At 45.1% G+C, this 25689-nt stretch overlaps 1 protein-coding gene across 1 annotated transcript in view; it reads right to left on the bottom strand.

Annotated features, from left to right (window-relative positions):
* Nucleotides 1–23777, bottom strand: part of trioa (trio Rho guanine nucleotide exchange factor a) — a 77862-nt gene extending 54085 nt beyond the window's left edge. Inside the window, 10 exon segments of the mRNA XM_083785071.1 lie at nucleotides 245–478; nucleotides 2971–3102; nucleotides 5296–5487; nucleotides 6912–7034; nucleotides 8518–8788; nucleotides 8919–9115; nucleotides 9985–10089; nucleotides 13833–14025; nucleotides 18418–18532; nucleotides 23706–23777. Coding sequence (XP_083641197.1) covers nucleotides 245–478; nucleotides 2971–3102; nucleotides 5296–5487; nucleotides 6912–7034; nucleotides 8518–8788; nucleotides 8919–9115; nucleotides 9985–10089; nucleotides 13833–14025; nucleotides 18418–18532; nucleotides 23706–23760 — 1617 coding nt within the window. The 5' untranslated portion in view covers nucleotides 23761–23777.
* Between the last annotated feature and the right edge of the window lie 1912 nt (nucleotides 23778–25689).

Below are 25689 nucleotides of genomic sequence, written 5' to 3'. Positions count from 1 at the left end.
TGTACATGTAACAGACTATTCCTACATTGCCGATACTGTTACGCAAAAGTCCTTTTTTCCACCACGGGCCGTTTGGTTGCATTCCGTGAAAGTCCACAACACAGATTTTCACTCAAAACTGCTGGTGTGCACGGTGTGAAGTTGAAGTTTGTCCTTGCTTACTGTAAGTCGCTCTCGATCAAGAGCGTCTGCTAAACATAGCCTTAAAAACTATAAACGGTGTTTTGCGCTGCGTGCAACGCACCTGTTGCACATCCTGCTGGAAGACGCAGAGCTGCAGGCGCTGGTGCAGGCGGACCTTGCGGTGCTGCCAGATGTTCTCCAGCTGCCGCTGGTGGTGCAGCACCTCGTGGATGATGTCCAGGACGTGGTGCACGGCCTTGGAGTAGTTGGCCGAGGCCGTCAGCGAGTCTGCGGCGCCGCCCGGCGTCAGCGGCCGCTGCAGCTTGTCCAGCAGGGCCTTGCCGTCCTGGCTCACCTGTGGCGGAGAGAGGAGAGAAAAGAAAAGCAGGCGACGGTGTTAACTTTACATCACTTTCAACCTGGGGCTACTTGTCCTTTTAGGGGCATCGTGATTATAGGCCAAAACGTTTCAAATCTTTAACACATTAACTCATTAACACAATCAGCGCTGGGATTTATTTCAAAATAGAAGCTCGGGGTGCCGGGAAGATATGGCCGCTTTTACTCTGTAAAGCCCCCCCCCCCCCCCCCCCCCCCCCCCCCCCTTCGGTTCCGGACAAAAACCGTGAGACATATTTTTGCTTGCTTACCTGGCTAAGATTACAATATAAGTCGCTGATGATCGCTCTTTTCATATTTTGAACGAGAGGCATGTTGAAGTCATAAATGAAGAGCTTAGTATATCCATCTGGTCACAACCACAGAGAGCTCCCTAGATTACGCGTGCCGAGCCTTTCTTTCTGATCCGTATACATGGGAAGTGAACAACAACACTCATCTTTGTTTCTGGGGGTCCCTGGAACTAAATATTTTGAGATGGGGGTCCGCAACCAAATACACATAATGTTGGCGGTCCTTGACATGAAAAAGTATTAAAAGGGTTAAAAACAAATTCAATGTTTGCAAATATTAAATCCCCCATAAAATACAAAAATAAAACCTCACTCAACGCATCGTGAACTTGTATATTGGCTACCTTCACCTTGAAAGCATAAAATAAGGTTTAAAGTTGCATTCCACAACTTTCATGTCCAATCCGGGATTCAAAACCAGGTCCCCAGCGTGAGTGCCAACATGTCTACTGTTGAGCTACAACACTAGCCTGGCGTGGTGCCAGGCTAACAACGGACAGCTCGCTTGGGAACTGGGAAGGCCAGAGATTTCATGCAATACCTCTTGTCAGCCAGTAGGTGTCCTACCCGACCACAGGATCTTAACGTATCAAGACAAGAGCAGGGAGACTGCTGTTGTCTTAGTGAGATTGTACTAGTACATACTACAACTAACCTTTTATTCACTAAGAGAAATGATGGGTTACATCTTAAAGTAGTTAACAACCACCTAGCTTTAGATATACTGGAAATCTGTCGTTTTCAACCCTTTTCATGTCAAGGACCATTATTTATCCGACAAAACGCAGGATACGATTCGATACGAAATCGAATACGATTTTGTCCACAATTTCATGCTGTACGGATGTTAGTCAAAATATAAAAAAATCCTCTACATTATCTAATTGTGTACTTCTTGTAAATTAAGTAATGCAGCAACAATTTAACTCTTGAGAGCGTACAATTCAATTTGGTTTCATATTACACTCAAGAGTGATAGATCAAATAAGGGTCCATTTGGTTACCAACTCTCCATCATTTAGCTGGGGACCACCTGGAACCTCCTCGTGGACCACTGGTTGAGAACCACTGCTGTGAATGATTTTGCACATACAGTAACAACGTATAACGTACAAGCTGTGGAGTTTGAAGTTATGATATTAAAAGTATTAAAAGTTTCTTATTTTTAGGGCTTGGTGGGAAGAGTAATCAGTAATCAGAATGTCACCGTTTGGCCTCCCGGCCTGCCCATATCTACGTGTTGAAGTGGCGAACATCTTCAACCGTTTTCAAACTATCTTCATATAAATGGTCCTCAACTCCTCACTAACACTGATAAGGTAAAAAGTATTACTACTCGGTCTGCGTCTCAGAGGAGGGCTGTGGACAGTTCAGAAGACCCGCCTATTACCAGTGACATCGTTGGGCAGGTTTAGCTTTTTTTACTTCATTTTCTGTTAACACAAGAACAATGGCTTCCATTGTAGCATGCTAACTTTCCAGGAATAGAAAGCCTGCCGTTTCTATCAACTTGGATTTCCCCATCGATCCAATTGGCGCCGGTTCTTACCCAACTGCCACTCTAGGAGGCTTATAGGAGGCTTTCCCAGGATGCAGACAGCCAGTATCACAGGGTCAATTCACCGATGCAAACAGTGATGTGACTTGCAAAACAACACACAAGTAATAGAATACCTGTCGCGCAAGTGTCATCATTAATTTCAGAATACAAAAAAAAAAGAATAAGACACAGAAATTGCCTGGAAACTGCATGGAAATGAGTGAAGTCGTTAAAGGACCACTTTTCTACCTTCCTTAAAAAAAAATGTATCTCGATTAAAATGAAATCTTTGACGCGTTTCTGAACTGCCCACAGCCCTCCTATGAGACACAGACAGAGTAAGAAATGGTAGGTATTTTATCATGAACATTAGTGAGGACCAATTAATATGAAGAAAGCTTGAGAAGTGGTGAAGTCATCCTTTAAGCCCAAACAGCTCCTCATCATGACCACCTGAGCAGCCAGACAGCAGCTGGGTGAAACTGAAAACCCAATTATCTTCTCTTATGGGGGTTCTTGGCATATCTTTTCAAACGGGGGGCTAATACGTGTCCATTTGGGGGTCCTCGACATGAAAAAGTTTGGGAACCACTGCCTTAGTTACATAATACTAACCTCGGAATAAGCAGCGGTGATGTGTTCATATAGGCCCTGGTGGTGGTGGATCGCGTCTTCTAAGTCTTGAAGTTCCGAGGGCAGGTCCACCTCGCCGCAGGCCTTGCACCATGAGTCCACGTTGCTCATGTACTGAAGACACACACACACACACACTTAGTGAAAATGTACAAGGCAATTCACTAAACATGAAAAATCCATTGCAGTGAGTCATAGGTTAGTCATATACTACTACAGTGTAATTAACTCCCCCAAGCGACATTCTCAGCGACTGTTTACTATTAGCTGGCTTTCAGACATGCACAATAATAATAACAGTCCCAGGGAGGGACCACACCATGCAAATGAGATAAACAGGCAAGCTCCGTGCTGTGTTGCACGTGGCCCTTGTTAGATAAGCAAATACATAACAAAGAAATTATAATAATAATGTCCTTTTTATCCAAAATGCTGCGGAGAAGTATTACCCCTGCATGGGAGAAGAGGCCCTTAAACCATTTTAGGCGGGAACCCCTTTTGGTGTTTTTAAGCGTTACGTTATACTTTAGCTATTAAAATAATAGCAGATCTACAAGCTTGTAGGTCTGCTATTTTTGAAAAGTCGTGAAAATGTGGTGCCAATCTTTGAATATATATTCTTTCAGAGCGAACGTTTTTAACTCAAATCTTTGAATATATTCTTTCAGAGCGAACGTTTTTAACTCAAATCTTTGAATATATTATTTCAGAGCGAACGTTTTTAACTCAAATCTTTGCTTCTGGGGGGGGGGGGGGGGTCCCTGGAACAACATAATTATGTTCAGATCGGTGGCCAATTACATATAATCTTGGGGGTCCTTGACATGAAAATGTTTGAGAACCACTGACATAGAAACATAGGTTTTTCAGAAAACCGTCATGATTTAGAGAAGACATTTGGTAGAATCTGTTCCCAGGTCAAAATGGGTTAATTATCATGTGGCGAGTTGATCATATAACGTACTATTCTCTATCCAACTAATAACTCCCCCCAACCCCCACCTCCCTCTTACAGGAAGAACAATGAAAAAAACCCCATTAATTATTGCCTTCGATCTGCCCTCCTCTCCAACCCCGGTAGGATTTGAAATGAGCCGCAGATGAACAGCACGGAGATATAAGTGAAGGTTTATTGGTACAGAGGAGGAGGAGAAGGGAACGGGAGACATGAAAGGACTGGCGGGACGACGGCTCTATATTCCAGGTCAGAGGAAGTCACTGACTGCCCCGGTTCTCTCGCTGGGGATTGGTGTGGTTTTGGTTTGTGTTCATTTGCGATGATAAATCATGCCGTGGTTGGCGGAGCTAATGAGCACAGACTGGAATAAACCATGGGTAGCAAAATATTTTACTCACACACTGCTTATGTACTATGTAAATATATGCTAATAGCCCCGGCATATGCTAGCACATATGCGGTGCCAAGAGGCTATTTTCGACCCTGAAGAGGTAGGTGTGTGTGCGTGTGCGCGTGTGTGTGTGTGTGAGAGAGAGACACGTGGATCCAAGCCTGGAGCTCATTGAGTCCAGGTATAAAAATCACAGACCGGGAGTCGGGACCAAACAGTTGGATCGCTAATAATTTGGCCACAATTGCTAAGAAAGGTTTATAGACCAAAAACAAAAAAAAACAACGTAACTATATTTAATAGTTACATTATTCTTATTACATTATTATTATTATTATTATCATTATTATTATAGTTTTCCTTTTTATGGAGAAAATGGGGAGACAAACACTAGTATTAATCACACCAGCTCTATGTACTCGGTGTAAATCCGTTGAGACGGCCAGGCGTCTAATGGTTGGGCGACCTGTTATTTTCTTCTCTCCTTGACCTTTTCTACGGGTATTGTACCTGTATTTGTTTTACTTATTTGCTGTATTGTCACTCAGGTATTTATTAGTTTACTTATCCTTCCGCGTCTATGCTGTTCAACCAGTATTTTTTGTTTGTTTAACAAAATAATTCAATAAAAAAACGTGACCACAAAAACATTATGGCGGAGCGACCTCTGACCTACCTACACCATACTGTCCATGCCTAACGGAAACAAACTTTTCAGTATTACCCGTATTGCTTCCAAGATCATCGGACTCCCTACACCCACACTTTCTGATATGAACAATAAGGCCATTACACGGTTAGCACTTTCAATATCAAATGACACTGATCATCCTCTGTATCGCTTCTTTAACCTCATGCCATCTGGACAAAGATACAGAACCTTGCCATGGAAAAAAGGTCCGTTTCGGCAGTAGTTTTGTCCCCTCAGCCATTGCGGGACAATAAAGATTATTATTACCTGGTCACACTTCTGGTGGAAGCTGGCCGACATCTCCAGCAGAGTGCTGCGCTCGTCCAGCGCGGCGGCGAAGGCCTTCCACTCCTGCTCCAGCTGACCCGAGATCTGCTTTATCTGCTGCGAGGCGTAGTGTCCCGACTCCAGGAGCCGGTTCCCCACCGACATGATGCGGTTGATGTTCACGTACACGTTCTGAGAGAGACGGGAAGAGAGATCTCCATTTATCCCATTCAAAGATCTAGAACGCGTCTGTGTCTCACCTTAGCTTTTAGCGGTTCTACTGCGTAACCGGCGTTCCCCGCTATTTAATCCATGTGTCGGTGCTGCGTAATACGCTAAACCCGCTATTTGTTTAATGCGTTTAATTCGCAGTTTTTTAATAATGAAACAGAAAGAGTGGATTTGTCGCGGACCTGGTGACGAGGCCGTCGTGTTATGATGACGAAACAGGAAATCAAGCCATGCTCTGGGCTGCTAGGGCTTCTGGGGAAGTGAGCTCAATGCAAGTGAACGGCTGGTTTGTTTGGACTACAACATGCTGTGTGGAGGCTGTGTTCGTCTCGCATCGTAATGGCGGCATGTTTTTCTCTTCAACAACAAACCATGGGACTATGGGCCGGATTATCGCCGATCAAAGCTGCAAATACTTTGGCGTATGCTCCAAAGGTAATAAGACAATCTAGGCAGCCTAGGTAGGACGGTAGGATGAATTTAAAGCCCCGAAAGTGTTAACAACCACTTTGACCGTTATTTTAAACGTTAGCCGTTGAAAAATAGCAGATCTACAAGCTCATAGTGCAGCATTGAGTGCAAACGTGAGAACGTGTGCAAATCTTCGAATATATATTATTTCATAGCAAAAGTTTTTTAACCAGCTTCGGGGGGGGGGGGGGGGGGTCGGCGGGGCAATTACATATAATTTTCCTTGACATGAATAATCATCATTTTTTTTACGATTTTGTAACCCATTTTTCACCCCCGTGTCAATTATCTAATGTGATCCTGGGCTCTACACACCCTCCACCAACCTAGTCCCCATATATTGGGGACATGGGAGAGCAACGAACTTGAACTACACATGAAAAGGTTTGAGACCCGCCGACATAGAAACATTTAGGAGACATGTTGTAGAATCTGGTCTCAACAGGTTATTTATTCGTCGTTTCCCTGTGCGCTTTCATACGGAAGAAAAACCAAAAGAGCATCCCCCCACCCCGCTGAAACGACCCAGATCAAAACTGTTGCAAAAGCCAATAAATGGTACTAAATAAAATGTCCAATAGGATAAAAGCTTCAGGGGAGGCAGTAGAGCGGAGAGGAGAGGAGAGGAGCTGGCATGGATTGTGATGCATCAGCATCACTTCTGCAGTCGCCAGCAGATTGATTCCCAGTGCCAGTACCGTTTCATAACGGTTATGCAACGCTGGGCTGTAGACAGCACTGCCCAACACACAGCACCTGGCTGAGATGAGGTTCATGTGCCTTCGCAACAACACGTACAGCACACCGAATGATTGCACAGAACATTGGGCCCCTGGTGTGCGTTTGCGTGGGTGCGTGTGTGCATGCGTGTGTGTGTACATTTGTGTGCGTGCGTGCGTGTGTGTGTGACTTACCATGCAGTTCATTGCAAAGTGGTTGTGCTGGGTTTGCAGCTCCATGGCGTGGGGATGGTTGTTACCGATCTCCGTGTAGCCTGCCAGGAACAGACCCTTGTTGTGCATGATCCAATCAAACATCTGAGTCAGGGAGAGAGATCGTGCGCACGCCACACACACACACACACACACACAATTAATGACATTGTTAACACACATTGACTGCTTCTACAGGAGTGTATAGCACAGTTTACGACCAGGTCGCTCTTCAGAAGTCTACATTGGGTTGTCAGGCATTAAAAGTTGTTAATAAAATTCTCCATACAAGAAAATAATTTGGATGTGTTACTTCCACACCGTTAAGGGTCAGTTTTATTTTTTATGAATTATTATGAATCGTTAAAGGGTACCGTTAAGGAATCGGACGCTTTAAGAGGGAATCATTAAGGAACCGGAATCGTTAAAATCCTAAAGAAGTGTGTAAGAGTGTGTGTGTGTGTGTGTGTGTGTGTGTGTGTGTGTGTGTGTGTGTGTGTGTGTGCGTGCGTGCGTGCGTGCGTGCGTGCGTGCGTGCGTGCGTGCGTGTGTGCCACGCGCTGAAGGGGGTGTGCAGAGAAGATTGCATCTTTCACAGGCCAGTTATGGAATGCCTCTGTTAGAGAGAATCCTCTCAGGCAGGCAGGCTCTCCCACAGACCAGAACAACCCATGGCCATGGTTGGTGTCCTAGCAACAAGCTCTGACTAGTGCTACTACTGCAGTCCGTCCATGACTACTGCAGCTCTCTCTCTCTCTCTCTCTCTCATTTTTTTTTTTTACTGCAACATTATTTTATTCTGCTACTCGCTCCAAAATGTGCATGCCTCTTCAAAATAAATAGAACGGTATTGTTGTTTGTCTCCTCCACGGTGTTTACATTACGTCAACATGTAAATCTTCCTGTAACATAAACTGGTACTGCGCAGCGAATCAGGAGTTCCTAATTCAACCGAGATTATTTTCAAATGCTGGACTACAGTACGTTGCCATTTCTTGTTATGTACAATACTGTATGTTTGTGCATGTGACCAAACACCATGTTACATTCCTGACATTTTTTAGTTGACTGCAGTAGGTAGAAGCAGAAAGAGAAAGTTTACAACACTCTTTGCTCTTGCCACGATACAATCCAAATGCTTGGAAACGCACATTAATGGCTCGGAAACGAGCAGTTCGGTATTGCACTTTGCAGGAAAATAGGCTCCAGGCTCACGGTGTGAACTGTTGCATCCGTAACAACTCTGCACATTCCCCACTCTCACCATATTCCCAGCCTCCCACACTAGCCCTCGGCCCCCTCCTCAAATCTTCTGGGGTGGTCCCTGGAACAAAATATTTTTCAGATGGGGGTCCGCGGCCAAATACAGATAATTCTGGGGGTCCTCGACATGGACAAGGTTTGAGCACCACCGATACATTTTTCTGAAAACTGTCATGATTTGATTTGTAGAACACTGCACCACGATGCTGTTCTAAATGTCCCTGACTAATACAAAAGGTATTCAACCAACCAACCAACCAACCAACCAACCAACCAACCAACCTAAAACCCACACTGCCCCCCCCCCCCCCCCCCCCTTCATCACCTTCTCCGCGTCCTGCTCGAACAGGCGGAGCTGGAAGCACTGGTCCAGCTGCAGCTTGCGGACGTGCCAGGCCTGGTGGAGGTGCTGGCGGGTGGAGTGCAGCTTGTCCAGCAGCTGACTGACCCGGGGCACCAGGCCCTGGGTGTCCATGTTACACATCCCTCCTCCTCCACCTCCACCTCCTCCTCCTCCTCCACCCCCGCCACCTCCTCCTCCTCCTCCGCTGTTCCGGTTGGAGTAGGACTCGCTGCTCTGAATGCGCTGCAGCAACCTGGGAGGAGGTGGAGGAGGATACACACATCCGGTTGTTAATTTCCGGTTGTCTCCTAGCAACCCAGATCCATTCAACATGGCAAAGAGCGCAGTCTAACGACAATGAATGCGTGTGCGCGTGCACCTACCTCTGTCCCTCCGTGTCTAGCTCCTCTATGGGGGCTTTGATGACCTTCTTCTTCAGAGTGGCGTGTTCCTCGATCATTCTCCTGGCTCCTTCCAGGTCTACAGGGAAGTCTTTCCTGGAGACCGTGTCCTGCATCTCCTCCAACCTCGCCAGCATCTGACTTGCGTGGCCCGAGAATTCCTCGAAGGCCACCCGCACCTGGCACAGCAAAATGGTCGACAGTCACTTATATAGATATAGGTGTACCGAAAGAAAAACGTCTGGAAGCCCCGGCGTGATTGTGTCACGTCGATTGAACGGTGCTTGAAGGGATAGTCAATACTCAATAACGGGCTAAATGTAAAACTTATTTTAGCACATTTTAAAATGTAAATGTGAGTCAATTCGAGAAATGGAAAACATAGTGTACTGCATGTCTGGTTTGGATTTCACGAGTACCAACACGAATATATTCTTGGGGCAGCAGTGGCCTAAGGGTTAGAGAAGTGCCCTTGTTGCCGAAAGGTTGCCGGTTCGATCCCCCGAACTGGGTCGGGAAGTCATCATCTCACCCAGCACCGATGAAGTGCCCTTGAGCAAGACACTGAACCCCCAACTGCTCCAGTGGAGCTGCTTAGTGGCCAACAGTATAAGACTGTGGTTGTACTGGTCAGCTCCAAGGTTTTAATGTGTGTGTGTTTCTATGTGCAGGGCGTTGCTGAAAATGAGAAATGTGCTCAGCTACTACCCTGGGTAAATAAAGGAAAAAACTAAGAAAAAACAAACAGTGAAATCCCCAGTTCATCAACCCATGTGTACAGTTGAAAGTGCAATAGGCCACTAGAGATGTACACTCTCAACACCTGTTGCATAAGGTTCCTCATTGCCCTGACTCACGTCTGTAAGGAAGGAGTTATGCAGTGAGCACCGTTGCAGTTGCTGAAAAAGTGCCGACCAGTTTCCCAGTATCTTTCCCAGTAAATTCGGAAGCACAGACATGGATACATAAATGAACAGCGACGACGTCACCGCGTATGGATAGATTTAAGAAACAAACCAGAGGCACCGGTTAGGTCTGCTCAGCTCACCTCTATCCACTCATCGTGGTTGTAGTCCAGACTCCCCTCGAAGTCTGCCGTCAGCTGTGAGGGGTCCACCACCTTGGACAGGCCTTCTAACGACACCATGGTGGTCTGAAGGGTGAGAGAGAGAGAGAGAGACGGGGCATACGTTTGGTTACGTGGATTTTCAGTGAGAGGTGACGACAAAGATCACCCGGCGTATTTTGTGGACGGACACAGCAGGAGGTCCACGATCTCATTTCGCGACACATAAACCCGACTCCATTTCAGCCCGCTGGTGCTCGTTCAATCGGCTGTGATTGGTACGATCGCTAGTGGTCGACAGACACATCAAAGGATTTCACGCCATCCGATTGGGCCGTGGCTGGATCGAGGGCCACTGTCACACCTCTAATCCCTTCCCACTCTACACTGGTTTCCATCTGCAGCGTAATGATTACGTGTACATTCAGAGAAAATCATTCAAATACATAAATACATTCATTAGTTTAAGATATGTTTTACTGTTTGCATTTTTTAAGTACCTTTACTATATTCGATTGTGATGTGCAATGTCACACAGCTCTGTTTACACCTTTCTTTATTCTATCTAGTGAGCCTGAATTGCTACATGCTATTGCTACATGCACTGTACACGCATTTTTCCCCTACAAAGTATTGCACACTTCCTTTGGCTATGTTGTTAATGTAGTTTATGTTTCCCAGGTCAATAAAGCTCCACTGATCTGAACAGGGAATTGAGAGAGAGAGAGAGAGAGAGAGAGAGAGAGAGAGAGAGAGAGAGAGAGAGAGAGAGAGAGAGAGAGAGTGTGTAGCGATAGTGGAGCGCGAGAGAGGCTTTGTGTGGGTTTTGTATTATGTGAAAGAGCATGGCTGTTGCCATTGAAAACCCCTGATACTGCTACTTTATCTCTATTGTTGGACAACATAATTGATTTGCACTGCGTTCAATAAAAAGGACCAATAAAACGAGGAGGATGATTGGCTAGTGGGGAGGAGGTTGGGGGGGGGGGGGGGGGGGGGGGTGGAAAAACGACAATCAACAAAAAGAGATATATTCACATCTCTCAATCTCTCTCGTGCGTGCGTGCATGCGCGTGACACACACACACACGCACACACTTCAGAAAATTCAAGGCAATAGTCCACTTTCTACTCTATTAGAGTACACTATTCTACAGCTGTAGTGGAAACTGAGACATTTTATTAGACTTGGAAAAGTTTGCCAAATGGATGGCAGAATGTCACACTCAGTTACGCATGCGTGCGCGCCACACACACACACACACACACACACACACACACACACACACACACACACACACACACACACACACACACACACACACACACACACACACACACACACACACACACACACACACACACACACACACACACACACACACACACACACACACACACACACAGCAGGACACTTGCTGTATCATTGTTTCCTGCCCTGCAGCAAGTGGCTTCTCATTCAGTATACTGTAACTGTACTCATGAACCAGTCAATATTATGATCAGCCCGGCTCAATACCACGTGTTTATGTGTGTGTGTGTGTGTGTGTGTGTGTGTGTGTGTGTGTGTGTGTGTGTGTGTGTGTGTGTGTGTGTGTGTGTGTGTGAGTGTGTGCGCGTGTGCGTGTGCGCGTGCGTGTCAATGCATGCATGTCAATGATCAAAGCCCAATCAATTAAGCTGGGTGTGCGCTGCGCACACGTGTCTGTATCTACCAAGCACATAATTGCAACTTTCCACTCGCGGTAATAGGCTGCACAGACAAAAAAATATGCTAATTATCATTGGAAAATGGCTTTAAGCAACACTTGTCACTTGTCAAAAAAAAGCCCAGTGGGATAGTGGGAGCCGCTCGTTAAAACCTCATTAGAGTGCATGAATAAAGCAGCCTTGAAATCAGACTATGGCTATGTTTAGCGACGCTAACCTCAAAATCCTTCACCAACAAAAAATGATCCATGATTCAGCAGGTAATGCAGCATTATCACATCCTCCTCTCAATGTCATTCCACTATTCTGTATCATCATCATGACGCTGGAAGCAGCCTCATCATGCTGACAGCAGTCTGACCTGTGCAGAGGTGCACATGTTTTGTAAAATGATCTGGCCGACCAAATTGCCCATTCATAGTCGATTCAGAAAATCCAAAATGTTATATATTTTTTTATCCAATTAATTCACCTTATTAACTTTCCATTTGATCATTATTTGTTTGTTCTCGACTTGAATACGGTATACAGACTAGTGAACTTTCTTTTCATGTTCCAACCGCGCCAATATTATGTCATCCTGCGCGCCACAACCTTCCAGAGGAAACACTGCAGTTTATGACTAATTAAATATACTGACGCTAGTCAACAGTAAACAGTTTATAACTAATTAAATATACTGACGCTAGTCAACAGTAAACAGTTTATAACTAATTAAATATACTGACGCTAGTCAACAGTAAAAAGTTTATAACTAATTAAATATACTGACGCTAGTCAACAGTAAAAAGCTTATAACTAATAAAATATACTGACGCTAGTCAACAGTCTATAACTAATTAAATAATACTGACACAAAAATACTGCAAAGCTGCTGCAGCACAACCACCATTGGCCAACGAACGGTAGGACTGGGCGGTATGACTTCACATCAAAAACACGATTATTGAAAATGTCTTCAATCACGATTAATGAACGATTTAAAAATGAAGAAATAGATAGCAGATCTACAGGTTTGTACAAGATTGGCTATTTTCACTATTTTGTTATATGGACTTTTTTGTGCGCCACCATTGTATTAACATTAGAATACAGGACTTAACCCTTGGACTACCAATCCCAATTTCTTTTGTTTGGGTAACAAATTGTCATATTTTTAATTCATCATTTTAACATTAATAGAAAGATCTGATGGTTTGAACAGTTGTTTTTTTGTTTTTTTTCATAGCTAGTGTATTCTCTCGAATTGCCACCAGATGGCGGGAACGCACCATTATGCTGATTTTGGCCAAAATAGACGAATCTTCCTAAGTCACTTCCGGGATTGCTAAGCTAATGCTATATTTTTCATAACTAAGTCAAATTAACCTCAAATCAACCCCAAAACATCGCAAAATATCACATTTTTACAGCGACGCACATAGAGACGGCGCGCGTGCACGATAGCGCACGATCACGCGGATTTCGGCCGTTTTCTGGTAAATTACATCCAACATTAGCGATATTAGCGAAAAAAATGCTCATTTTTGCTCCATTGAACCCCCAATAACTGACATTGATTGACATTCCGTTAATTCCGTGAACAGGAGGTTTGTATTTTTAGCAATAATCAGTTTTTTCCGGGAACGGTAGGCCAGGGGTTAAGTGCTTAATCAGACTAATCGATTTAGTTGTGTCTATTTTTTGATAAATAAAGACATTTTAAATACATACATACATACAGTACACATAAAAAAGATTGATTATTCTAAGATTAAAGGGCCTATCAAACGTGAAGCGATATAACGCGCCTATAGTTCATTTTCAATGAGACCTGCGTTTTTGCGGAGCACTGGGGAGCAGTCACGGTGCGACAACGCAAGCGTATTTACGTGAGCGCGGTCCCGTGAATTTGTTGAGCGCGTGCTCGTTTCGTGCACATGCCCGTGACTCAGACCTGGATACCGTTTCGCTTTTATTTTTATTGCTTGCATTGTAGCGCCCCTCTTGAGCAGACCTGTCGTTGATCCAGGCAACGCGACAACGTTCCTCGCTTCCCGTTTGAAAGGCCCTGAAGTCGGTTCGAGGTTCTAAATCGGTTTGGATTATATTTCCGTCGGGACGGCGGCTGGCTCACTCACCTCAAACTCAAACTTGGAGCTTCCAAAGTTGGTCCTCTGCTTCTGCCAGAAGTTGTCCGGCTTGATGATGAGCGCCACGTGGATGCAGCTGGGGAAGGACTCCTGCAGGATCTTCAGCAGGGGCTTGATGCTGTCCCACTTGGAGCCGCGCATGTCCACGATGACCGTGAAGCCATGTTTACACACCTCCTCACTGAGGGGGAGAGAGAAGCCATGTTTACACACCTCCTCACTGAGGGGGAGAGAGAAGCCATGTTTACACACCTCCTCACTGAGGGGGAGAGAGAAGCCATGTTTACACACCTCCTCACTGAGGGGGAGAGAGAAGCCATGTTTACACACCTCCTCACTGAGGGGGAGAGAGAAGCCATGTTTACACACCTCCTCACTGAGGGGGAGAGAGAAGCCATGTTTACACACCTCCTCACTGAGGGGGAGAGAGAAGCCATGTTTACACACCTCCTCATTGAGGGGGAGAGAGAAGCCATGTTTACACACCTCACTGAGGGGGAGAGAGGAGCCATGTTTACACACCTCCTCACTGAGGGGGAGAGAGGAGCCATGTTTACACACCTCCTCACTGAGGGGGAGAGAGAAGCCATGTTTACACACCTCCTCACTGAGGGGGAGAGAGGAGCCATGTTTACACACCTCCTCACTGAGGGGGAGAGAGAAGCCATGTTTACACACCTCCTCACTGAGGGGGAGAGAGAAGCCATGTTTACACACCTCCTCACTGAGGGGGAGAGAGAAGCCATGTTTACACACCTCCTCACTGAGGGGGAGAGAGGAGCCATGTTTACACACCTCCTCACTGAGGGGGAGAGAGGAGCCATGTTTACACACCTCCTCATTGAGGGGGAGAGAGAAGCCATGTTTACACACCTCCTCACTGAGGGGGAGAGAGAAGCCATGTTTACACACCTCCTCACTGAGGGGGAGAGAGGAGCCATGTTTACACACCTCCTCACTGAGGGGGAGAGAGAAGCCATGTTTACACACCTCCTCACTGAGGGGGAGAGAGGAGGAGGCAAAACACTGAAATATGGCTGTCATTTGTTGCCAACGTTTTAACTCAAGCTAACCTTTGCCATGTTTGTGTATATATGTGAAATATAACTATTTCTGACAGCAAATGCACAGTTTTTCAATGTAAGACTATAGATGCATTTCTTTGCATTTCTTTTAGAGAGAGAGAGAGAGAGGAAAGTAGAAAAAAAAGAGGGAGTGGGGACAGTTCAAGAAAGAGAGAAGAGGAGAGGCAAAAAAGAGAGAGTATGAGAGGCAGCAAAAAAGAGTGAAGGACTAAAAAGAGAGAGGAGCAGAGGGAGGGAGAGAGAGAAGAAGAACGATTGAGTGGAGGGGTGGACAGAGAGAGAGAGAGAGAGAGAGAGAGAGAGAGAGAGAGAGAGAGAGAGAGAGGCGACAGAGAGAGAGAGAGAGATGCACAGAGGTCTGGATGGTGGGAGAGTTATGGTAGCTGAAGCAGGAATGGATGGATGTATGGATGGATGGATGGAGGGGGGGGGGGCAGAATCACAACCATGAGATGATGACGCATTTTCTATAGTGAGCCGCCTACGCAACGCAGCATACACCCACACCCACGCACAAGCAGTATGCCCCCCCCCCCCAGCCGCACACACACACTCCAACAGGCGCACACACTTAAATAAGGAAAGAATATTTTAGTGTGCACGTGCGCACACTAAAATATTAGGTAATAATTCACAACCACGCACACATGAAACAAACGATTACAAAATGAGCCATGGTTCTTCTGTGCAGAAAAGTACACATCGGCAGAATTGCGCTCCAGTCGTGAGACTCTCTCCCTCAGGACACACACGCACACACACACGCACGCAGGCACACACACACGCAGGCACACACACACACACACACACACACACACACACACACACACACACACCTCCGCCAACCACTCCATTCATCATTCTATGTTTCGTAAGCTGGCTTTCGTTTAAAATCCACTAAATCACGTTATCCCTTTTCCTCCAATCTGTCCACCTGCCCACATCTACCTCTCTCTCTCTCTCTCTCCCCCCCCCGAGGCACAGGCAGCCCGTCTGAAGTTAGACACGGTGCAGAGCGCTGTGTTCAGACGTTTACCACTCCCCCACCCCCCCCCAAAACAAAATAATAATCCAATAAAATAGCATAACACCTTTTGAACATAAACCCACAGATTATACAAAATTGCAGGGAAAATAAAATCTAAAACAAGTCTGGGAAATTGAGTTTGTGCGTTTACATTCACAGCACGAATCCCTGTACACACCATATCAACACAAAACATTATAATATCATAATAGTGACAACAAGAGATACAGAAGTGATGTTTAAAGCCGATGCCAACTAACTCCCGAGAGAGAGGACGGAAGATGACTAGCGGAGAATCCCCAAAACGTGACAGACGTCATGTTTGAGAGAAAAGTGGGGAAAAAGACAAGCACAGAGGAAGGACGGATTGATGACAGATGGAGAGAGAGAGAGAGAGAGAGAGAGAGAGAGAGAGAGAGAGAGAGGAGAGTAGACGGAGTAATGAGGAGAGAGAGAGAGAGAGAGCGAAAGAAATAAATAGAAAAAGAAATGTAGGAAGATGGAGCGATATATTTACCTCGGAGTCAAAGCGTTCAGAGCTACTCATCCACAGCGAGCGACCACAACAACAACTACTGCACTGCTACTGCGACACTCACACTCACAGACACACACGCACACCCACTCACACACCTCCCCGCGCATGCCTAGTGCTCTCGCTCGTGCTTAATTCTAACCCCCCCCCCCCCCCCCCCACCCCTCTCTCTCTCTGTTACGGATCCTTCTCTCTCTCTCTCTCTCTCTCTCTCTCTTTCTAGTCCCGTTTCATCTCTCCCCTGTCACTCATTCCCTCCTCTGTTAATATGGATATTTACATAAAGTGTGCTCTCCATCTCTCTTTCTCTCTATATACAGTATATATAGTATATATCACTTTCTAGTCCTCCCCTCCACTCCTCCCTCTCTCTCTCTCTCTCCCTCCGCCCCCTCCCCTCGGCTTCCCTCGCTTTCTCGCCCCCTTCTTCTGATGATTAAAATGTAGAGGATGGGTTTTTGGCAGCAGGGAAAGCTGCGGCAGGCTCTCTGGCCCACAATATTATTCATTCTCTCTCTCTCTCTCTCTCCCCCCTCTCCCCTTTCTCTCTCCCCCCCCCCCCCCCCCCCCCCCCGCCCCCTCACATGTGTCTTGCCCCCTCAACCCCTATCTCGCTCTGTGATTCATTCTTCTCCTCCTTCCTTCCTTCCCCCCCGCCCCGCCCCTCTTTCACGTGCTCGCTGACAGATCGATGACTGCTAATCCTACACACTAAGTATACACCATCCCTCTCTGTCTCACACACACACACATAAGATGCATTATGCATTATGCTCGCGCACACACACAAATACATGCACAGCCCCGTGAACCCGCAACACACACACGTTTGTATTACTATTCTTGTGAGGACATCAACATTTGAGGCGGCAGCCACATTTATGAATGTCTTTTTGTTATGTATTTTATTTTAACGCCAAAAATAGCAGCGGATGTTGTTGGCTATAGGGTAGCGCAGTACCCACATAATTTCCGGCGCATGATACCGGGCTTAATCGCAACTCTCTAACCCCTAAACCTAACCTCTAGATGCCTAACTCCTCCCAATGGGCTCTATGCACAGGTGTTACCGATGATACTAATTAACTCAACCCCCACCAGTGGGGGGCGCTGATAGTTCAGCAACCGCCACCATTCTATTTGGCTGTAGAAGAAGACTCCCTCCTCGTCTCCCCAAAACAGCAATGGCAAAGGTGGTCGCGCTGATCGGATTAATCACTCGCTAAGAGTCTTTAGAAGCATTCATATTTTAGATGCACGGTCATGGGGAAGGGCTATTGAGCCACTAAACACATTTTATCGCTTTATTTATCCAGCGTGATTTTAAATGGAAAACTCTTCATCGATTTTCAATGCATTGAGGCTGAAGGGGAAGCAATCGAATATGGACGAGAGCTTTGATTAGCAGTAAGCCGTTTATCATTAAATAAAGCGCTAGTTAAAAGCGCCGTTGGCGGTGCGGGATTTCATTAAGGCGTTAAAAAAGTCCTTAGCCAAGAATTAGTTAAGGCTCTGTTCTATTTAGTGTGCAGTGGTTCTCAAACTTTAACATTTCCATGAACGCCCATAACTCTGAGAATGTACAAATGTTTGTACATTTGTACACTCTCAGAGTCACACACCCGTACGGGGCCATTTGGAACCCACTCAAGAACACTTTGAGACGCACCCCAACATGCACAACAGCACCACCCTGACTCTGTTTGACCAGAATGGAACCAAGCCTTCGTTAGTATATCATCGGCAACACCTGTGAAGGAAGTAGGGAGGGAAGTTCTTTCCAAAATGGCGTGTGTGTGCATATAGCCAATTGTAAAGCTAACTCTAGATATAATTGTTTTAACCATAAAACATCCATCTCTCTCTACATTTGGACCTCACAAGTATAGTAATATATAGTGCACACACAAATGTAGATGGACCCACCTGGGGATGCCAGCCAGGTAGGCTATGAGTCTCCTCAGGTCCTCCTGTCGTATTCTGTCGTGGTTGCTGCGTGAGGGAAACGTTAATACTGGACCTCCGCGCTTGTCTCTGCCACCTGCGAGCGCACACACACACACACACACACACACACACACACACACACACACACGCTATTAGAGTTATGACAGAAAATATCTAGATAGAGTTATGACAGAGAAAACTCTAGAAAGTTAACCACTTTCACACTAACCATTAATCATTCTAGTCTTGACCTTTTTTGGGGGTGGAGTTTAAGTGGAAAAAAGGAAAACTTTTCCCGTTCAACCTAAATCCTATTGTTATCATGTGTGCCGTGCGGAATTCAATAATATGGTGTGGGTAACACAATACTCTTAGTAATCTTCTGTGTATTTTCTTTTTATATCATATATGTTTTTGGGGGGGGGGGGGCGGGGCACAGCAAAGTTCGTCGGGATCGGGACTCGAACCCGCGACACACTGTCATGCTGGACACCCAGCCAAGGTGCCTGGACACCTAAGCCGGCCAAAGCCAGGGACGCGAAGTGTCTTTGCACATCTTAAGAATGGCCACTGTCAAACTATCATGGTCAGCGTTTCGTGTCATGGGGCACACAGAATATACACCCTTGAAAATCGTGTCCCTTTGAAGGTAGACGAGACAACAAGGGGAGAGTGAAGGGTGCATCAATTCATCTCTCCGTCACTGCTTTAGCAACTGCAAGGTTGGTCAGCAATAGAGGGTATGCGGCTATGCACGTGACATCATCGTCATACCAGGAAGTTATGTGAAATGCCGCGTCATACCAAAGCCTACACGGGTTGTGCAAGGACGTGCTGTGATTGGCCAGTCGCCGTGATTGACAACCTAAACCTAACCCCTAACCTTAACCTCAGTAAAACTATACATAAACATAACCCTAACCTTAGCCTCGGTACCAGGCTTTCATTTTTGTTAGCTCAGGCTACCCTAACATTAACCTCAGTAAATTTAAAGGAGAATTCCATACTAGAAGGCTTTCTTAACTTTATTTGTAGTTGTTACGTCCCCACCAAAGAGGTCCAGGTGTTAATATGTGCAAATGTGCGCATTATTGGCTATTTCCCCTACTATAAGCCCACAATGAATTGCAATGAATTGCATTGAATTGAATGGGGTGTTGTGCTAATCCGCTTATTTCCATCATTCAAAAATCACATTTCCTTTTATATATCCTCTCTTCATAATGTAAATAGTATCCCAAGCAGCACACTTTACTACTTATTTCGATGGAAATAAGCGAATTAGCACAAAAACCCAACCCCCATTGAGGGCTTATATACAGTAGAGCACCGAAGTCCTGACGTCACTGTCAGTAGAGAGCGTCAATCCACAGGTTCGTGTACTTTTTATTTGCATTGTAATCTCCAAAGGATTTTAGATCACCTCATATAAGAACTGTGTTAAAAATAAACCGATCATCCCGGGCCTTTTCACTCATATGGATATGAAGCATCGACTGAAGGTGGAAATGTACAAAATAAACGTTAGAAACGAGTCAAACAAACCAGAGACTACATTTCCGGGTAGGCGGGTGGCTGCATCTGCCCGTCGCACAACAGAAACTGAATGTTAATTACGTTTATTTTTATTTTTATTTTATTGATATTTAATGTTTCGTGGTCACCAGCAGCTGAGCTTCCGTCAACGAGGAATTTCAGGAACACAATGTGTTGACAGCTTGGCGTGACGTATATTAGCAACGGCATTGCCTTCATATGTAGTTTCAAGGCTTTTGCAGCCACATTAATTCAATTTTCTCCAGAAACTGGCTGTATCAAATATGAATGGACATCATTAACGACGCACAGCCACTCCCCTGACAGAAAGGCCGGGGTGGTGGGTTTCTTTTTCAAACACAGTTCTTATATGAAGCAACCTAAAATCGAGGGGGCTGCACCCCTCGCCCCCCACCCCTAGAAACAGCTATGCCTGTTTAGTACAGTCAAACCAAGCTTATACAAATCGGGTCCCATCCAACCAACCAATACTGGGGTGCAGAGTATGAAAAAAAGTTTTTTTTCACTTTTTTCACATTCACACATTCAACTGAATGTGTGAATATGTCACTGCGACCCCAGCTAACAGCTAGTAGTGAGCCAGTCAGCGCAACATTGTCATCATGACATGCCGGCCCATAATACACAGGCACACACGTGCACACACGCAATCAGTCGGTCCACATTCAGAGCGTTAATTGCGTTGCTCGGCATTGAGCGGAGAATTCAACTTGCGGTCGCCGTGACTTTTTTTCTTCTCTTTATTCTATCATTTCTCCAGGGTCCGCAGAGAGGTGTGCCGCGGTCCGGTCATGGGCCGCGGTCCGCCTGTTGAGGACCACTGCTCTATAGTGTGTGTTGTTCAGCATGCACTATGTTCTCTATGTGTTCTCCCGGTGCCACTGTCAGGTGAAAAGAAGCAGCCTTGACATTATTGCACCTATCAAAGGAGACACATGGTTATCTAAGCTCTCCCTAAGACCAAGTAGGAGTTGGAGCAGTGAAAATGGACTACAGTAGAATACGGCAAGATGGAGAAAAAGTAAAATGGAGGGTTCCGTGATCATGATCTTGTTATCAAGCGCTTTGCTCGTTTTGCCTCGCCGGTAATCGTAAATTCCCGGCCCGCGCGTTTCACCTGCTGCATATACCATCAGGACATCAATCGTCAGCACCTGGGTGCAAAATAACTACAGAGCAACCCTCTCCTGGTCTACCCAGAGCCATCTAATAGAAGAGTTACAGAGCAACCCTCTCCTGGTCTACCCAGAGCCATCTAATAGAAGAGTTACAGAGCAACCCTCTCCTGGTCTACCCAGAGCCATCTAATAGAAGAGTTACAGAGCAACCCTCTACCCAGAGCCATCTAATAGAAGAGTTACGATATTGAGGGGGCAGAAGTTCATACGCGCCTGAACCGGGACAAGCTGGAGTTTGAAATGCATTGTTTTCAAACGAGGGCGGCGCAAATAAGAGCATTTCTAGGCATGTGTGCAACATGCCAACCGTTTTAAAGTATTGTACAGTAACAACTAAAGTCTCTGTAATGTTTATGTTGTACGATTACTACGAAACAAATCTAAAATAAAAGGGATTTAAGATCATTAAAGCTGGGCTGTTGCCTGGGTCCAATGCATTCCTGCACTTGTCCCTATTAGTCCCCCCCATTAGTTGTCCCCATTCTCAATAGAAGTCTATGTAGGAGAGCTGCCATTGGACCATGAAGTTGAACAAAGTTTGCGTAACTCTGTCTTACTCTATGGCTCTGGGTCTACCTACTGGCCATGGTGTGTACCACAGATAATAATCCCAAAAGGAAAAACAAAACCAACATGGGGGGACTGACTAAAGGAGGGTTGGGTCCAGGTCAGGATAAGGGGCTCATTAGAACAACAGTCTTCATGTCAGTGGTCTGCCTTTCAATGCCAATTCATTTGGCAGACGATATACGGGCGAGTGTGGTTGTGTGACAGCACGGCATCGCCATGGTAACGCTGCCCTCTTTTTCTCTCAGTTTCTGTGCCTCCCTATATGCCCCCCCCCCCCCCCCCCAAGGGTTTCTGAGTCACAGCCCTCTCATCATTGTGTTTTGTGTTTGAAATTGACCTTGGCAAGACAAGGGCAGGAAGGCAATAAGAAGAGGGCATGTGCGTGCCCTTGCATGAGCACATACGCACGCAAGCATGCGCGCACGCACACGAGCACACACAAACGTTGTGTCACAATGCTGTGGCTCATCAGAGACGATTGAGGTTTCTTTTGAAACGAAGGCGAAGGGATCCAACACAAGTACGCAGGTACACACACACAGAGTTGCTGAATAACGTTGCCAGTGCCTTGTACAAACGATCCTGGCGAGTCGTGCTGAGTTTTTGCCCTGCAGGGATGGCTTCTGATCAGATGTGGTTTCACAGTCACAGAGCCATGCTGTCTCTGCTGTACTGCTGACTCGGCATCGAGTCGTATTGGAGAGAGGAGGCTCCAACAAACATCCAAATGCTCATACATGTCGGAGTATGGGGGGGAAACAAATTATGAATATTTCTTCCCTCTATTTGTTTGACTGTCACCTATACGTATTTCTGTCTGACTGTTCCTGTCTGTACTCTTTTTACGCTTGTGATGACTTTCCAAGTTACGACCTGCACATTAGCTATAGGCCATTTTACTTCTGGTTCATTTGGGGTGATTTATTTTAGATTGTTTTCTAAATAAAATATCCTGTGCATCTGGCTTTCAATGGTGGAAGAAAATGTGTTCACTTGAACATACTTTATACTTTTCACAAATAACTCATTTTCTGAATGCATTTTACTGTACTGTACTGTACTGTACTGTACTGTACTGTACTGTACTGTACTGTACTGTACTGTACTGTACTGTACTGTACTGTACTGTACTGTACTGTACTGTACTGTACTGTACTGTACTGTACTGTACACCCGTATGTTACTTAGTACTGTACTGCAGTGATTGTTAAACCATTGAATTGTTTCATTAGCTAACTCTGGTCCATTTGCTTTGATGTGGAAAATTGAAATGTTAATTCATGTGCACCGTCGCAGGTAAGGTAAATAAATAAACGTCCATCCTTGGTGTGAATTTTACATTGAAGAAATCAACATTTTGTGCATTATATAATTATCAAATAAACGCAAAAATATCATATTGAATATACTGTATGATTCATAGAGGGTACTGTCTAACTCAATTGGACAAAACAAAGTGACCAAAATTGTATCAAGATTGTTTTACAAGCCTTAAGCTGTTTTATCAAGAAGACATCAACGGATGAGCGTTGTGAGCAACTGACAAGTCAAGTGACTCAGCCTCGGTCTAACCTGAGCTTCATTGACATCGAACATGGATCATTAACACCCCTTTGTGCGTGCGTGCGTGCGTGCGTGCGTGCATGCACGTGCGTGCAATGTAAGAAGCAGACGAGAGAGGAGCTCTGGGAGAATGTGCCGTCCGTATGTGCGGCGGCCGGTAATCAATGCATGTGTCATGTTTCATTGGAAGCCGTTAGCCCAGATCAGAGCGCCGTGTCTTTAGAGATCCTTAGCTTGTGAAGTCTGTTCTAACGCTCACCCACTCGCTCAAACACCAACCCACTCTCTCTCTCTGACGCACGCACACGCACACACACACACACACACACACACACACACACACACACACACACACACACACACACACACACGCAAAGAGAAATCCAGGCAGAAACTTACCAGACAGAAAGGCAACTTTTTCCTTGAGAATGGGCAGCACCTCCATGGCTCTCATCTCCTCATTTCTCCTGAACGCTGAACAAAAGACAGAGAGAGAGAGGACAAAGTCAACATAATCAAATCAATAATCAAATAAATAAAAAATATGTAAGGCTGAGCCATATAGAGGTCTCAAGACACGTCTCCTGTAATCTGAGGATGGGAGGACAGATTTGGATGATTTGTATTCAATCTCATTCTCTGGTATAAGGATTTGGCTGGCCCCAGCAAAGAATCAATACACAAACACAGCACAGTTTATTCCCTGTGGATTTTAATGAGCTCTGTTCCGAAGACCCGATCCACCCACACACACACACAACTACTGCAGTTCCACAATGCATGCGCTCACACACACACACACACACACACACACACACACACACACACACACAACTACTGCAGTTCCACAATGCATACACACACAGTCACACACACAACTACTGCAGCTCCACAATGCATGCGCTCACACACACACACACACACACACACACACACACACACACAGACAACTAGATGGACAGAACATTATTCTGTGCTTTGTGTTTTACACTGCTATGTACGTAGATCTATACTCTTGTTGAATTCCCACATAAAGAAATTCCTTGAGTAAAGTTCAAAATGCCGATCTACAAGCTCACAATGCTTTGCATCGCAACACATTGTGAGCTTGTGTTGTGAGCTTATTGTACAGTGAGCTTGTAGATCTGAAATATATAGGGCTGAAGTAGTTAGTGCGTTTTGTAATAATAATGAAAGTAAGTAGTCTACAAAGTAACTACTAGTAGTAACTAACTTTTCATATAATTGTAGTGGAGTAAAAGTATGACATTTGTCTCTGAAATATACATAAAGTATTGACATTTTTAAATACTTAAGTAAAGACAAATCTCAAAATTGTACTTATAGTATCTGAATACATGTACTTAGTTACTTTACACCAATGTTCAGCTCGACAATGCCACACACACACACACACACACACACACACACACACACACACACACACACACACACACACACACACACACACACACACACACACACACACACACACACACACACACACACACACACACACACACACACACACACACACACACACACACACACACACACACACACACACACACACACACACACACGTTTGGGGGAGATGAGACTCTAGACTAGCGAGGTTCAAACAGGCTTACAAGGTTATTATAGTTTATCATTTTTCATTAGTTTTTATTTACTTTTGTCAATATGACATTTTTCTTTTCAATTCCAGACAGTCTAGTTTGAATTACCTTTTAAAGCGGGTAAGTTTACGTTTTTATTGGTTTTAGTCGAGGTTGTAGATGTGTTGTACTTTTTCACAAAGAAAGGGGACAGAGCACCGCTCAACACAGTATACACTACAGTATACTGTATAGTGTTTAAGTGGTTAATGGGAAAGTATGCTTATGTTCATTTGAATCTCTAGCACACAGGTGTTGAGATGTGTTGTCCTCACAATAGAGAACCATAAAAGTCAGGTTAACAAATCGAGTTGTACTTAAACACAGACACTTTAGACAATTTTCCACCCAAATGATCCCAATTTGTTCCAATCTAAAATTATCCAACACGCTGAACACGGTGAGAAGAAAATCATATTCAAGAGGGACATTTCGTTTCATCTTACCGGTCCTTTAATTTGGGTTTAATGTGAACAAGTGTGGCGATACTCAAATGAAACTTCAAAGGTTGAACTGTAAAAGACCTTGGAAAGTAGTTGGACACAAACTTTTTCCACAAACCTTTTCCAGATACTTAAAGTATGATGAACACTTTCAGTTACTGTACTTTAGATCAAGGAAACCATTATTTCCCAAAACCATATTCAGTAGAAGCAGTGAAGTCAGGGGGCAATAGCACAGATTCTTGTATAAAAAGGGACACAGGTGAGACAGATACAGACATC

This window comes from Protomyctophum parallelum (genome assembly GCF_964188405.1).
Source record: "Protomyctophum parallelum genome assembly, chromosome: 1".
NCBI lineage: Eukaryota > Metazoa > Chordata > Actinopteri > Myctophiformes > Myctophidae > Protomyctophum > Protomyctophum parallelum.
This window is presented reverse-complemented; position numbering and strand designations above follow the sequence as displayed.